The 15979-nt window shown below is 37.7% G+C and overlaps 1 protein-coding gene across 6 annotated transcripts in view; it reads left to right on the forward strand.

Annotated features, from left to right (window-relative positions):
• The window catches only part of CEP162 (centrosomal protein 162), a 115270-nt gene that overhangs the window by 58539 nt on the left and 40752 nt on the right, over positions 1-15979 (forward strand). For all 6 annotated transcript variants that reach the window (XM_023205211.3, XM_023205215.2, XM_023205212.3 and 3 more), the window contains 3 exons: positions 4230-4356; positions 5560-5723; positions 6546-6650. In XM_023205211.3, coding sequence (XP_023060979.2) covers positions 4230-4356; positions 5560-5723; positions 6546-6650 — 396 coding nt within the window. The remainder of the gene's footprint in view (positions 1-4229; positions 4357-5559; positions 5724-6545; positions 6651-15979) is intronic.

A 15979-nucleotide genomic window follows, 5' to 3' on the forward strand; every position in this document is an offset into this window, starting at 1 on the left:
CATCAGCAGGCATGAGATGCTTTACAGCAAGATTAGAACCACAATAGAATTATTGAATAGAGGCTATAAAATAAATAGACTTAAAGTGCTTAAATATACAAAATAATTGAGAAAGTATGAGAAGAGAACAAAACAGGCCAGGCAAATTCAAACAAACATTAAACAGAGCTGTGGGAATGAAATATGCCAGAAATTAAGAAAGTAGAATTAAATAGATGATCATAAACAACTAAGAAAAGCATTAAACTGAAAGACCAATTTAAGGGAACTCAGAGTGAAACAGAAAAATAGAGAAATGTAAAATATCAGAAATATTAAGAAATACGAGATGCCCTAATGCACATTTAAATGTTTTAATAGGTAGTGGCTGAGGATTCTCTAGAAGTGGTAAAAGGTGAAGTCTCGAATTTAGGAAGCACAATAAGTCCCGCTCAACATAAATGAGTAAAAATCCATATTTAATCCCATCATGGTGAAGCTACCAAAGTCAGGGGAAGCCTAAAAGAAATCAGAGGGAAAAAAAAAAAAAAAGGTGTTAGTTTAGTTTAAAATAATAGTAAAAATTATTTGGGAATTTTTTTATGCACATACTACAAGATGGAATATAAACATACCTTTATTTTGATTTACTTTAGTATTCTTAAATAGTTTTAGAGTAAAAATTATTTATACTGGGATAAATCTACAAAATAATCTTGTCAAGTATATTTGTGTATAGTCTACTTTATACTTTAAAATTAGTGCCAATTAGTATATTCTCACAGTGTCAGTTGGTTATAAAGTATAGGTGGAAATGTAATAACAAGTAAGTTCGTGAGCCCTTTCCTTTTAGTATTCCAGGATTGGAAAGAGAATGGGACTGACTACAACTCATTTATTCAGACAGCCTTTATTGAACGCCTGCCTTGCACCAGGCATTCATCCAAGCATTGGGAATATAGTAGGTAAATAAGACAGACACAGATCTTGCTCATCAGGAACATATGTTCTAGTGAAGAAGACAGACACCAGATACACAAATAAATAATTACAGATAGAAGTGCTTTGAAGAAAATGAAAATAGGGAATAATGGGTGATGAGTTAGAGGTAAGGTGGCATTTAATAGTGTGGACAGGAAAGCTGTCTCTGAGAAAGAGATGTTTGAGTTCAGAGCTGAAGTGGAGGAACCGCCAACCAGGCAGATTCAGACTTCAAGCCAGAGGGAAGAGCAAATGCAAAAGCCCTGAGTTTGTTCCTTTCCAGAAGCTAGAGGCCTTTGAAGCATAAGTGGATAAAGACAGGAGTGGCAGAGGCCTCTCTCAGTGTCTGCATGGTAAATGATGAGAGAGGAAAAGTATTTGTCAGCCAAAAGCCTCTGGCCCACAGATTTAACATGGGGCATACTCACTTTCTTGAAGGTGGGCATTTTCTCTCCCTGGAAATATGCAAGCCTGGAATGGACATCCATTGATTGAGCATGATTAAACTTTAGATGTTTACAGTTCTTTGAATTCTAAAATACTGTAATTCCATGAATTACACTGATAGAGAACATTTCTAAATTGATTGAACTAATTAAGCAACAGGTTTTTGCAGAAAAAGCATTCAGCAGCTTTTAGAGTAATTTTAGTTTCAGGGCTCTCCTGAAAGGACATCTACAGAAGATTAAACAATGAAACGATGCAGTTAAATCTGCGATGCAACTAGAAACTAAGATTATACAATGCTTTACAAATGCTCTTGTTTTCTTTCTAAGACTGATTTTTAAATTGTAAGATAGTGTAAACCAGAGTTTGTAAGAACTTGTCATTTTGAAACTTAAATACCAAGTTGACTGCTGTTGAGTCCAGTAGTTTCATAAGTTCAGTTTATCTAATACATGCCATGCACTTAGTACCATAAAGTAAACAAGTAGTACTAAATCAGTCTTGGTCCCCATAGAGCCTTCAGCCTAATAAAGAGAAGAGGTTACATATAAATGAATCAGTGCCATAGGAAACAGTAATAAATGCCATGCTAGAGGTACAACTGAAGTCTGTGGGAGACAGAAGAGGGTATTATCAAGAATAGCTTAGCTTAATTTGAAGTGAGCTTTGAAAGATAAGTATGATTTTTGTCAAGCAGAGGAATGGGGCACAACACTTTGAACTACTGAGAGTAGTATGGAATGTAGTCCATATTGAGAATTTCATTTTTATTTTTGGATGTCCCAAGCATTTTTTATGCATTTATGATACAAAGTTTGGCAAAATAAAATCCTGCTTTTTATATGTCAGGTGGTGATGAGTGCTGTGAGAAAAAAATGAAAGTGTGTGCCTAAGGGCCAGGATGGGGCTTCCTAATTTAGATAGGGTGGTCAGGAAGGCCTTCTGAGGCTTCATGTGAGCAGAAATCCTGATGAAGTGAAGGAGGAAACTACCTGGCTATCTGGGTCCCAAACCACTGCAAGCAGAAGAGACACTGCAGACCCTTTGAGGTAGGAGTGTTCAAAAAACAGCAAGGAGGTCTCTGGCTAGAATGGAATGGGTGGGGATGTATAGAAGAGGTGATCAGTCATGGGTAAAGCTGGGTTATATGACACTAAAGGTCATGGTAAGGACTTTGGGTTAACCCTGCAAGGGACCAGCAGAGAGTTTTCTGGTTTTGTTTGTTTTTATTTTACTTTTAAGTTCTGGGATACATGTGCTGAATGTGCAGGTTTGTTACATAGGAATACATGTGCCATGGTGGTTGCCTGCACCTATCAACCTATCTAGGTTTTAAGCCCCACCTGCCTTAGGTATTTGTCCTAATTCTCTCCTCCCCTTGCCCCCCATCCCCCAACAGGCACCCTTGTATGATGTTCCCCTCCTTGTGTCCAGGTGTTGTCATTGTTCAGCTCCCACTTATGAGTGAGCATATGTGGTGTTTGGTTTTCTGTTCCTGTGTTAGTTTGCTGAGAATTATGGTTTCCAGCTTCATCCACGTCCCTGCAAAGGACATGAACTCGTTCTTTTTTATGTCTGCATAGTATTCCATGGCATATATGTGCCACATTTTCTTTATCCAGTCTATCATTATTGGGCATTTGGGTTGGTTCCAAGTCTTTGCTATTGTAAATAGTGCTGCAGTAAACATATGTGTGTATGTGTCTTTATAGTAGAATGATTTATAATCCTTTGGATATATACCTAGTAATGGGATGGCTGAGTCAAACGGTATTTCTAGTTCTAGATCCTTGAGGAATCACCACACTGTCTTCTACAATGGTCAAACTAATTTACACTCCCACCAACAGTGTAAAAGCGTTCCTGTTTCTCCACATCCTTGCCAGGATCTGTTGTTTCCTGACTTTTTAATGATCATCATTCTAATGGCGCGAGATGGTATCTCATTGTGGTTTTGATTTGCATTTCTCTAATGACCAGTGATGATGAGCTTTTTTTCATATGTTTGTTGGCCACATTAATGCCTTTTGAAAAGAGTCTGTCTGTATCCTTCACCCACTTTTTGATGTTTTTTGGGTTTTTTTTTCTTGTAAATTAGTTTAAGTTCCTTGTAGATTCTGGATATTAGTCCTTTGTCAGATGGATACATTGCAAAAATTTTCTCCCATTCTATAGGTTGCCTGTTCACTCTGATGATAGTTTCTTTTGCTAAGCAGAAGCTCTTTAGGTTAATTAGATCCCATTTGTCATAGTGGTGGGCACCACCATGCCTGGCTGATTTTGTATTTTTAGTAGAGACGTGGTCTCACCATGTTGGCCAGACTGGTCTCGAACTCCTGACCTCAAGTGATCCACCCACCTTGGCCTCCCAAAGTGCTGGGATTACAGGTGTTGAACCACCGCGCCTGGCCAGCAGAGAGTTTTTGATGGAGAATGACATCAACTGACTGTTTAACAATTCATGTGGTTGCTGTGAGAATAGACTGTAGGGGCCAGAGGTAGAAGAGGCATACTAATTAAGAGCTTATTACAGTAATCCAAGCAAGAGAATTAGTGGGTCATCAATATGGTTAGTATATGGAAGAAGTTAGAACAGTAGATTGAAAGGTCTTTAATGCTGTGTTGAGATGATTAGAACTGATTTTAATAGGCTATTGCACGCCATTAAAAATTCTGGGGTGGGGCAGGTGGTAACAACATCAGAACTAAAATTTAGAGAAAATATTTTGCAACAATATTCATGATGTGGATTGTGTGAAAGACTATACTACAATTTATTGTGGTTGTAAAATACTTGCTTTTATATTTCTTTGAATATCAAGAAAGAAAAAGACAGTTTGTTGGAAGACATCAAAAGACTGAAACAAGACAAACAAGCTCTGGAAGTAGACTTGGAAAAAATGAAGAAAGAGAGGGACCAAGCCAAAGATCAGATTGCTTATGTCACAGGTAAACACTGAGCTGAAACTGTGTACCTTTATAATCATAACTGTTCTAATGTTGATTGAATGGTATCATCAAAATGCTACTCCTTAAAGTATATTGTAATTTTAGAAACATTTTTTTAAATTCATTATTAAAAGATGTGTGAATTTGATTGGGTTTAATAAGAATAATTGCAAGACAAGAGAAAATCACTAATTGTTTTGGATTCATGGCATGTATATTTGGTTGTTCACAAATCTGTCATCCTAGCTAGACTGTGACCTTCCTGAGGGCAAGGCCTGTCTTCTTTTCCCTGGGTCTGAAACTTTGTAGGCTGTTAAGTATTTGCCAAGTGAATAAATAATAGCGCACTGGGTTTTATAAAGAACACATAGATAAATGTGGCATGGTCCCTACTACGAAAACCAAGGGGAGTAAGATAAGAATATGCGTAATATAAGAAAAAATTACAAGCAAACATGGTAGGAATTGGGATACCAAATGAGGGTTTTGGGGCAGAGTGGCATTTGAGCTGGGCCTTGACGGGTAGTAAAATTTGAAAGTGAAGGGATGGAGAGAGGCTGCACAAGTATATTCCATAACTTAGAGTGGCAGAACACAAGGATAGAAAGTTAGAGAAGCCCTTGTTTGCAAAAGATAGGATCTTTCCTCTGCATTATTATGAACTTCAGTGTAAGATATGTGCAGAGAAATCCATTCTGATCTGTTTGTAAGAAAATGACATTTGCTTCCCTTATCTGTAAAATACAGAGTAATAACAATAATAGTATTTTCCATTGTAAAAGTTTGTTGTAGTAAATAACATAATAAATGGTAATAAGCACTCCTGAATGTTTGTCGTGTTACTTTTTAGTATAATTATAGACGTTCTTCATTTCTATTATTTCTTAAATCCAACATTTATTTTCCCATGGAAACAACTTTACTTTTATAATTTTGAAAAGGTCAGTGGAAAATAATTTATCAAAAATTTCTACATAGACAACTTTGCTGTAAGGTTGACGATTTGGATTATAAACAGTCTCTTATATCTTTTGACTAATAGATTAAGCTAGACACTATGTTGTATACATCAGTTGTTTTATGCTTCTTATTTTTTCATAATGCTGTCATTAGATGGGCATTTCGTTTAAAATCTTTTAATTTAGTTTATTTCCATATTTGGAGAACAACAAGCAGGTTATTGAGTTTTTTTTTATCTTATAGGTGAAAAATTATATGAAATAAAAATTTTAGAAGAAACACATAAACAAGAAATCAATCGTCTGCAAAAAAGATTACAGTGGTATGCTGAAAATCAGGAACTTCTGGATAAAGATGCACTTCGGCTTAGAGAAGCAAATGAGGAAATTGAGAAACTCAGACTTGAGGTAATGGATCATTTCAGAATGTATTTCTTCTCTAGATGAATCCTGTTATCTGTAATACCAGTTCTACGTAACCTTTTGTCATTGCATCATTACTCTGAACTATTAATTAAGATCGCTGGTTTGCTTTTAGATATATAGTCTATTTTAAATTAGACTGAGAATAAATATAAGCTCCTTATCACAACCTGTCAGGCCCCCATGGGGTCCAAACCCTGCCTGCCTCTTCAGTGTCATTGGATACCACACTCCCCTGAGTCACTCTTCTCCAGCCACGTCAGAGCTCCTCTGGTTCTTGAACATGCTGGACTCGTTCCACTTGTTTTCTTGGCCTGGAATACATTGGCCTGAGTTCTTTCTGTGTCTCACTCCTCCTCCTTGTTCCTGTTGGCTCAAATATCTACTCTCTAGAAAAGATGTTTCCTGACTCCCTTTCCTCACGTAGCTGCCAATCTCTCAACTTCTGGTTCTTTGTTCCTATCCCTTCACTCTGTTTTTTTTTCTTAGCCCTTACCACTCTGAAGTTATTTCATTTTCCCTTTGATTTACTTTATTTATTAGCTTACCAACTCTCTCCCTCTACTAGAGCATAAGCATCTTGGGAGCAGGGACCTAGTTTCTCTCGTTTGCCATCCATATCTCCTGCCAGATCTAGTAAGTACCTGGAACTTGGGAGGAGCTCAAGGAATTTGAGGCATTAATTCCCCAAATTTTGCTGAGGAATTAATAAATGAATGAGTACCTAATATTATGCTTCCCCCCACCCCCAGAACTTTTCTGTTACATTTAAATATGCTTCTTAGCATGTTATTTATTTATTGACAGATTGAGAAACTGAAAGCTGAATCTGGGAATCCATCTATTCAGCAGAAGATACGCTTAAAAGATAAAGCAGCAGATACCAAAAAAATTCAGGATCTGGAGCGACAAGTATGTGTTCAGGGTAAATTTCCATGAGCATATTTTATGTATAGTGCATTTTGGTTTTCTCTTTTGTTTCAGGAGTTCCCACGAGATGGAGTCGACCTGGAAATTTTTGTTTTAAAGTATTTACATTAGTAAAAGTAATAACATCATTTTTACATCATTTTATGTACCTGCAGCTTTATAATTACAGAATTTTTAGACTAATGTGCCTCATTTGTAAGATGGTAGACCTGCTGATAAAAGGTAATTTGGGTACCGTAGCTCTATTAGACATCTAGGAAGAAGGAAGTAGAATTTTGAAACTCTGGATATAGAGTTAGGATTTCTGTTCCTGACCATAGACAGCTGAGAGAGGAGTATAGGAGGGAGATCCCTGAGTTGGGAACATGCTGGTAATGCTTGGGAAATGTTACAAAACAGCCTATAAACAAAACATTCAGCTTCCCAAAGAGCTGGCCATTATCTTGAGCCCTTTCTTACTGTTCAGACTTAGAAATACTCATTTTGTGGTCAATGTGGAAGACCTTTAGTCATAAAGTGAAGCTTACTAAAATAAAGATTTTTTTATTTAAGTATTTGTTTTAGAAGGTAGGATTATTTTTTCCTTCTGTTTTTAAAACACTGTAATATAGCATTTATATTCATAACTAAATATTTTAAAACAAAATATGAATTGCCAGCCTTGTTCATAAGGGAGCATGATTCTGTAGTCAAGTCATGGTACTTAAACATATAGGTATTATTCCATCATAAATCCAAAACTGTGAGGTCATTACTAGGCTGAATATTATCCCAGTTTTAAGAGAAGAAGAAAAACTAAGCAAAGAATTAACTTTATTACTTTTACAATACCTATTTTTATATTAAAAGGTATGACTGAGTAGATTGGATCAGGGTCAAGAAAGGATCAGCCAAACGTGGTATGAAGAACTAGAAATATCTGGCCAGGCGCAGTGGCTCACGCCTGTAATCCCAGCACTTTGGAAGCCGAGGTGGGAGAATCACTTGAAGCCAGGAGTTCAAGACCAGGCTGGCCAACATGGTGAAACGCCCTCTCTACTAAAAAATAGCAAAATTAGCCAGGCATGGTTTTAGCTGGGCATGGTGACACATACCTGTAATCCTAGCTACTTGGGAGGTTGAGGCAAGATAATTGCTTGAACCTGGGAGATACAAGTTGCAATAAGCCAAGATCGTACCACTGTACCTCAGCCTGGGTGATGGAGCGAGACTCCATCTCAAAAAAGAAAAAAAAGTAAATAAATAATTAATTTAAAAAAAAAGAACTAGAAATATTCTGAAATGAGTATAGTCTGGCATTGCTTGGATTTTCTTTAGTGCTAAAGATTTAGATTAGCCAATCTAAGAAACCATCCAGAAGTGGGAGAGAGAAAACACCAAAGGAGCTACTTCTTTGTTAGATGACTTATTTTAAGAGAAATTATGTAGAATTGATCCATATTGGTCAGAGATACACCACTTTATAAAAGTAACCTCCCTTTTTTATTAATGCTTTTATTAAACATTAGTTCATCATCTTACATTTTTCTAAAATAATTTTCTATGTAGTTGGATTGCTGCATGTACATTTCAGATCATGTTTATTTAGTTTCCATGAGCATTTCTATCCTGATATTTTAAACCTTAATACATATTTTTTAATCAAGGTATATCACAATATAGTCAGAATAATTATGGAGCAGTATTCTTTTTTATTATTATTATTATAATACCTTAAGTTCTAGGGTACATGTGCACAAGGTGCAGGTTTGTTACATATGTATACATGTGCCATGTTGGTGTGCTGCACCCATTACCTCGTCATTTGCATTAGGTATATCTCCTAATGCTATCGCTCCCCCCTCCACCCTCCCCACAATAGGCCCTGGCGTGTGATGTTTCCCTTCCTGTGTCCAGGTGTTCTCATTGTTCAGTTCCCACCTATGAGTGAGAACATGCGGTGTTTGGTTTTCTGTTCTTGTGATAGTTTGCTGAGAATGATGGCTTCCAGCTGCATCCATGTCTCTACAAAGGACATGAACTCATCCTTTTTAATGGCTGCATAGTATTCCATGGTGTATATGTGCCACATTTTCTTAATCCACTCTGTCATGGATGAACATTTGAGTTGATTCCAAGTCTTTGCTATTGTGAATAGTGCTGCAGTAAACATATGCGTGCATGTGTCTTTATAGCAGCATGATTTATAATCCTTTGGGTATATCCCCAGTAATGGGATGGCTGGGTCAAATGGTATTTCTAATTCTAGATCCTTGAAGAATTGCCACACTGTTTTCCACAATAGTTGAACTAGTTTACAGTTCCAACAGCAGTGTAAAAGTGTTCCTATTTCTCCACATCCTCTCCAGCACCTGTTGCTTCCTGATTTTTTAATGATTGCCATTCTAACTGGTGTGAGATGGTATCTCATTGTGGTTTTGATTTGCATTTCTCTGATGGCCAGTGATGATGAGCATTTTTACATGTGTCTGTTGGCTGTATGAATGTCTTCTTTGAGAAGTGTCTGTTCATATCCTTTGCCCACTTTTTGATGGGGTTGTTTGTTTTTTTCTTGTAAATTTGTTTGAGTTCTTTGTAGGTTCTGGATATTAGCCCTTTGTCAGATGAGTAGATTGCAAAGATTGTCTCCCATTCTGTAGGTTGCCTGTTCACTCTCATGGTAGTTTCTTTTGCTGTGCAGAAGCTCTTTAATTAGATCCCATTTGTCAATTTTGGTTTTTGTTGCCGTTGCTTTTGGTGTTTTAGACATGAAGTCCTTGCCCATGCCTGTGTCCTGAATGATATTACCTAGGTTTTCTTCTAGGGTTTTTATGGTATTAGGTCTAACATTTAAGTCTCTAATCCATCTTGAATTAATTTTCATATAAGGAGTAAGGAAAGGATCCACTTTCAGCTTTCTACTTATGGCTAGTCAATTTTCCCAGCACCATTTATTAAATAGGGAATCCTTTCCCCATTCCTTGTTTTTCTCAGGTTTGTCAAAGATCAGATGGCTGTAGATGTGTGGTATTATTTCTGAGGGCTCTGTTCTGTTCCATTGGTCTATATCTCTGTTTTGGTACCAGTACCATGCTGTTTTGGTTACTGTAGCCTTGTAGTATAGTTTGAAGTCAGGTAGCGTAATGCCTCCAGCTTTGTTCTTTTGGCTTAGGATTGTCTTGGCAATGCAGCGTCTTTTTTGGTTCCATATGAACTTTAAATCAGTTTTTTCCAATTCTGTGAAGAAAGTCATTGGTAGCTTAATGGGGATGGCATAATCTATAAATTACCTTCAACAGTATGGCCATTTTCACAATATTGATTCTTCCTATCCATGAACATGGAGTGTTCTTCCATTTGTTTGTGTCCTCTAATATTTCACTGAGCAGTGGTTTGTAGTTCTCCTTGAAGAGGTGCTTTACATCCCTTGTAAGTTGGATTCCTAGGTATTTTATTCTCTTTGAAGCTATTGTGAATGGGAGTTCATTCATGGTTTGGCTCTCTGTTTGTCTGTTACTGGTGTATAAGAATGTTTGTGATTCTTGCACGTTGATTTTCTATCCTGAGACTTTGCTGAAGTTGCTTATCAGCTTAAGGAGATTTTGGGCTGAGACGATGGGGTTTTCTAAATATACAATCATGTCATCTGCAAACAGGGACGATTTGACTTCTTCTTTTCCTATCTGAATACCCTTTATTTCTTTCTCTTGCCTGATTGTCCCAGCCAGAACTTCCAACACTATGTTGAATAGGAGTGGTGAGAGAGGGCATCCCTGTCTTATGCCAGTTTTCAAAGGGAATGCTTCCAGTTTTTGCCCATTCAGTATGATACTGGCTGTGGGTTTGTCATAAATGGCTCTTATTATTTTGAGATATGTTCCATCAATACCGAATTTATTGAGAGTTTTTTTTAGCATGAAGGGCTGTTGAATTTTGTCAACGGCCTTTTTTGCATCTATTGAGATAATCATATGGTTTTTGTCTTTGGTTCTGTTTATATGCTGGATTATGTTTATTGATTTGCGTATGTTGAACCAGCCTTGCATCCCAGGGATGAAGCCCACTTGATCATGGCGGATAAGGTTTTTGATGTGCTGCTGGATCCAGTTTGCCAGTATTTTATTGAGGATTTTTTGCATCGGCGTTCGTCAGGGATATTGGTCTAAAATTCTCTTTTTTTGTTGTGTCTCTGCCAGGCTTTGGTATCAGGATGATGTTGGCCTCATAAAATGAGTTAGGGAGGATTCCCTGTTTTTCTATTGATTGGAATAGTTTCAGAAGGAATGGTAACAGCTCCTCTTTGTACCTCCGGTAGAATGCGGCTGTGAATCCTTCTGGTCCTGCACTTTTTTTGGTTGATAGGCTATTAATTATTGCCTCAATTTCAGAGCCTGCTATTGGTCTATTCAGGGATTCAGCTTCTTCCTGGCTTAGTCTTGGGAGAGTGTAAGTGTTCAGGAAATTATCCATTTCTTCTAGGTTTTCTAGTTTATTTGCGTAGAGGTGTTTATAGTATTCTCTGATGGTAGTTTGTATTTCTGTGGGGTCAGTCGTGATATCCCCTTTATCATTTTTTATTGCATCTATTTGATTCTTCTCTCTTTTCGTCTTTATTAGTCTTGCTAGCAATCTATCAGTTTTGTTTATCTTTTCAAAAAACCAACTCCTGGACTCATTGATTTTTTGGAGGGTTTTTTTGTGTCTCTATCTCCTTCAGTTCTTCTCTGATCTTAGTTATTTCTTGCCTTCTGCTAGCTTTTGAATGTGTTTGCTCTTGCTCTCTAGTTCTTTTAATTGTGATGTTAGGGTGTCAATTTTAGATCTTTCCTGCTTTCTCTTGTGGGCATTTAGTGCTATAAATTTCCCTCTACACACTGCCTTAAATGTATCCCAGAGATTCTGGTATGTTGTATCTTTGTTCTCATTGGTGTCAAAGAACATCTTTATTTCTGCCTTCATTTCATTATGTACCCAGTAGTCATTCAGGAGCAGGTTGTTCAGTTTCCATGTAGTTGAGCGGTTTTGATTGAGTTTCTTAGTCCTGAGTTCTAATTCGATTGCACTGTGGTCTGAGAGAGAGTTTGTTATAATTTCTGTTCTTTTTCATTTGCTGAGGAGTGCTTTACTTCCAACTATGTGGTCAATTTTGGAATAAGTGTGATGTGGTGCTGAGAAGAATGTATATTCTGTTGATTTGGGATGGAGAGTTCTGTAGATGTCTATTAGGTCTGCTTGGTGCAGAGTTGAGTTCAATTCCTGGATATCCTTGTTAACTTTCTGTCTCGTTGATCTGTCTAATATTGACAGTGGGGTGTTGAAGTCTCCCATTATTATTGTATGGAAATCTAAGTCTCTTTGTAAGTCTCTAAGGACTTGCTTTATGAATCTGGGTGCTCCTGTATTGGGTGCATATATATTTAGGATAGTTAGCTCTTCCTGATGATTTGATCCCTTTGCCATTATGTAATGGCCTTCTTCGTCTCTTTTGATCTTTGATGGTTTAAAGTCTGTTTTATCAGAGACTAGAATTGCAACCCCTGCTTTTTTTTGTTTGTTTGTTTGTTTTCCATTTGCTTGGTAGATCTTCCTCCATCCCTTTATTTTGAGCCTATATGTGTCTCTGCATGTGATATGGGTCTCCTGAATACAGCAGACTGATGGGTCTTGACTCTTTATCCAGTTTGCCAGTCTGTGTCTTTTAATAGGAGGATTTAATCCATTTGCATTTAAGGTTAATATTGTTATGTGTGAACTTGATCCTGTCATTATGATATTAGCTGGTTAGTTTGCTCATTAGTTGATGCAGTTTTTCCTAGCATCAATGGTCTTTACATTTTGGCATGTTTTTGCAATGGCTGGTACCGGTTGTTCCTTTCCATGTTTAGTGCTTCCTTCAGGATCTCTTGTAGGGTAGGCCTGGTGGTGACAAAATCTCTAAGTATTTGCTTGTCTAAAGGATTTTATTTCTCCTTCACTTATGAAACTTAGTTTGGCTAGTTATGAAATTCTGGGTTGAAAATTCTTTTCTTTAAGAATGTTGAATATTGGCCGCCAGTCTCTTCTGGCTTGTAGAGTTTCTGCTGAGAGATCTGCTGTTAGTCTGATGGGCTTCCCTTTGTGGGTAACCTGACCTTTCTCTCTGGCTGCCCTTAACAATTTTTCCTTCATTTCAACTTTGGTGAATCTGACAATTATGTGTCTTGCAATTGCTCTTCTCGAGGAGTATGTTTGTGGCGTTCTCTGTATTTCCTGAATTTGAATGTTGGCCTGCCTTGCTAGGTTGGGGAAGTTCTCCTGGATGATATCCTGCAGAGTGTTTTCCAACTTGGTTCCGTTTTCCCTGTCACTTTCAGGCACACCAATCAGACGTAGATTTGGTCTTTTCACATAATCCCCTATTTCTTGGAGGCTTTGTTCATTTATTTTTACTCTTTTTTCTCTACACTTCTCTTCTCACTTCATTTCATTCATTTGATCTTCAATCACTGATACTCTCTCTTCCAGTTGATCGAGTCAGTTACTGAAGCTTGTGCATTTGTCACATAGTTCTCATGTCATGGTTTTCATCTCTATGAGTTCTTTTATGGTCTTCTCTGTATTGATTATTCTAGTTATCCATTCATCCATTCTTTTTTCAAGGTTTTTAGTTTCTTTGTGCTGGGTATGTAGTTCCTCCTTTAGCTCTTAGAATTTTGATGGACTGAAGCCTTCTTCTCTCAACTCGTCAAAGTCATTCTCCATCCAGCTTTGTTCCATTGCCCGCAATGAGCTCCATTCCTTTGGAGAGTGACATGCGCTCTGATGTTTTGAATTTCCAGCTTTTCTGCACTGCTTTTTCCCCATCTTTGTGGTTTTATCTGCCTTTTGTCTTTGATGATGGTGACGTACTGCTAGGGTTTTGGTGTGGGTGTCCTTTCTGTTTGTTAGTTTTCCTTCTAACAGTCAGGACCCTCAACTGCAGGTCTTTTGGAGTTTGCTTGAGGTCCACTCCTGTTTGCCTGGGTATCAGCAGCGGAGGCTGCAGAAGATAGAGTATTGCTGAACAGCGAGTGTTGATGTCTGATTCTTGCTCTGGAAGCTTTGTCTCAGAGGTATACCCAGCTGTGTGATGTGTGGTGTCGGTCTGCACCTACTGGGGGATATCGCCCAGTTAGGCTACTCAGGGGTCAGGGACCCACTTGAGCAGGCAGTCTGTCCATTCTCAGATCTCAGCCTCCATGCTGGGAGAACCACTGCTCCCTTCCCAGCTGTCAGACAGGGACATGTACATCTGCAGAGGTTTCTGCTGCTTTTTGTTTAGCTATGCCCTGTCCCCAGAGGTGGAGTCTACAGAGGCAGGCAGGCCTCCTTGAGCTGCGATGGGCTCCACCCAATTCTAGCTTCCCTATGGCTTTGTTTACCTACTTAAGTCTCAGCAATGGTGGGCGCCCCTCCCCCAGCCTCGCTGCCGCCTTGCAGTTAGATCTCAGACTGCTGTGCTAGCATTGAGGGAGGCTCTGTGGGCGTGGGACCCTCTGGGCCAGGTGTAGGATATAATCTCCTGGTGTGCCATTTGCTAAGACCCTTGGTAAAGCGCAGTATTAGGGTGGGAGTTACCCGATTTTCCAGGTGTTGTGTGTCTCAGTTTCCCTTGGCTAGGAAAAGGAATTCCCTTACCCCTTGCACTTCCCAGGTGAGGCGATGCCTCGCCCTGCTTCAGCTCTTGATGGTCGGGCTGCACCCTCTGACCAGCACTGACTATCCGACATGCCCCAGTGAGATGAACCCAGTGCCTCAGTTGAAAATGCAGAAATCACCCGTCTTCTGTGTTGCTCACGCTGGGAGCTGCAGGCTGGAGCTGTTCCTATTCGGCCATCTTCGGTGCCCCTCGCAATATTCTTAAATAGACTAATTATAAATTATCTATTTTTAAATAGAATATAAGTAAAAATGGGGCTAATTAGATGCATATATTGTAATGAAAATTTTAGATTGTGTTTGCTTTTTTTTAGTTAATGGAATATTTCATGGTTTAACTTGCAATGAAAGTTAAAAAAAGTTTACTTTGTATACCAGTCAAACTGATATTTTTGACCAAAGAATAATATTAAAAAGCAAAGTTAAAGGAAATACAAATAAAATCCATTTTTCCCAAAAAAAAAGTATATATTTCAAGATATCAAAATCAGATTGAAAATGTTTTTAAATTTTTAAATAAATACATTAATTTAAAATCTTAAATTTATAAAATCTAGTTCTCCTTTTAAGATATGTAGTGTTGGTATGTATACATGTATTTTCATATACCTACAACTGACTCAATTAACTAATATCAGAGGAAACAAAGCTTTGAATTTTTCAGGTGAAAGGAATTACTAATATTTGTAGATGGATATATCCCAATTTATGATATATCAATAAATGTGTAAGCGTTTTCACAAATGGAAATATTTATATTAACTTTGCAAATCGTGTGCCCCTTAGATACCTAATATGAACAGGATTTTGAGCACCAGCAAACCATCTTACCTTAGGAGATGAAATCATCATAAAAGCCAACACTTAACCAAGCCCTCACTGTATGCTGGACACTCTAAGTGCTTACCAAGATGAAAGTCATTTGATCCTCAATTATATCAACCCTTTGAAATTGCTACTGTTACCATCCCCATCTTACCCACCAGGCAAGAGAAATTTAAATTGAGGGATTAGTTGACACAGGGTCCTAAAGCTGGTGGCACAGTCTAACCCAAATATGCTCTTAACTGACACTAGACTGCCTCTCAGGTGCTATTTTGTTGCATGCTGATAGGCTAGAAAAGAGTTCAACAAAGAATTCAGTGTTTGTGTGTTTTGCAAAGATGTCTTCACCATAATAGTTTTTAAAAGCATGTATATAGACAGGCACATATAAAAAGCTGTCATTTCTGTGGACCCTAATGTGTTTCTTTCATTATGTAATATGTCATTGTTTTTTAGATTAAATGAAAAGTATCCAGTCCTTTATGAAGACTTCATTAAATACTATCTAGTCCTCCTTGCTTTCCAATTAAAAGAAATTATTTTAAAGTAGATTAAACTTTATTTGGACCAGGAGATTGGGGTGGTGTAGAGCTTTAAGCAGAGTCAGGGACTTAGGAAGCTGAATGTTTATTGCAAAAAGTTTACACACTCATGTGCATATAAGTAATTTTTCAATCAGTACAGCGTAGAAGCACTATCATATGAAGGAGTCTGGAAAAAAGAGAATGGGAGAGCTTTGTGCTCAAGAGGACTGGTTATTACTAATTGAAAGTCTGAAGACATATATATATATATATATATTTTTTTTTTTTTTTTTTTTTTTTTTTTTT

The sequence above is a fragment of the Piliocolobus tephrosceles genome, chromosome 5, assembly GCF_002776525.5.
Source record: "Piliocolobus tephrosceles isolate RC106 chromosome 5, ASM277652v3, whole genome shotgun sequence".
Lineage (NCBI taxonomy): Eukaryota > Metazoa > Chordata > Mammalia > Primates > Cercopithecidae > Piliocolobus > Piliocolobus tephrosceles.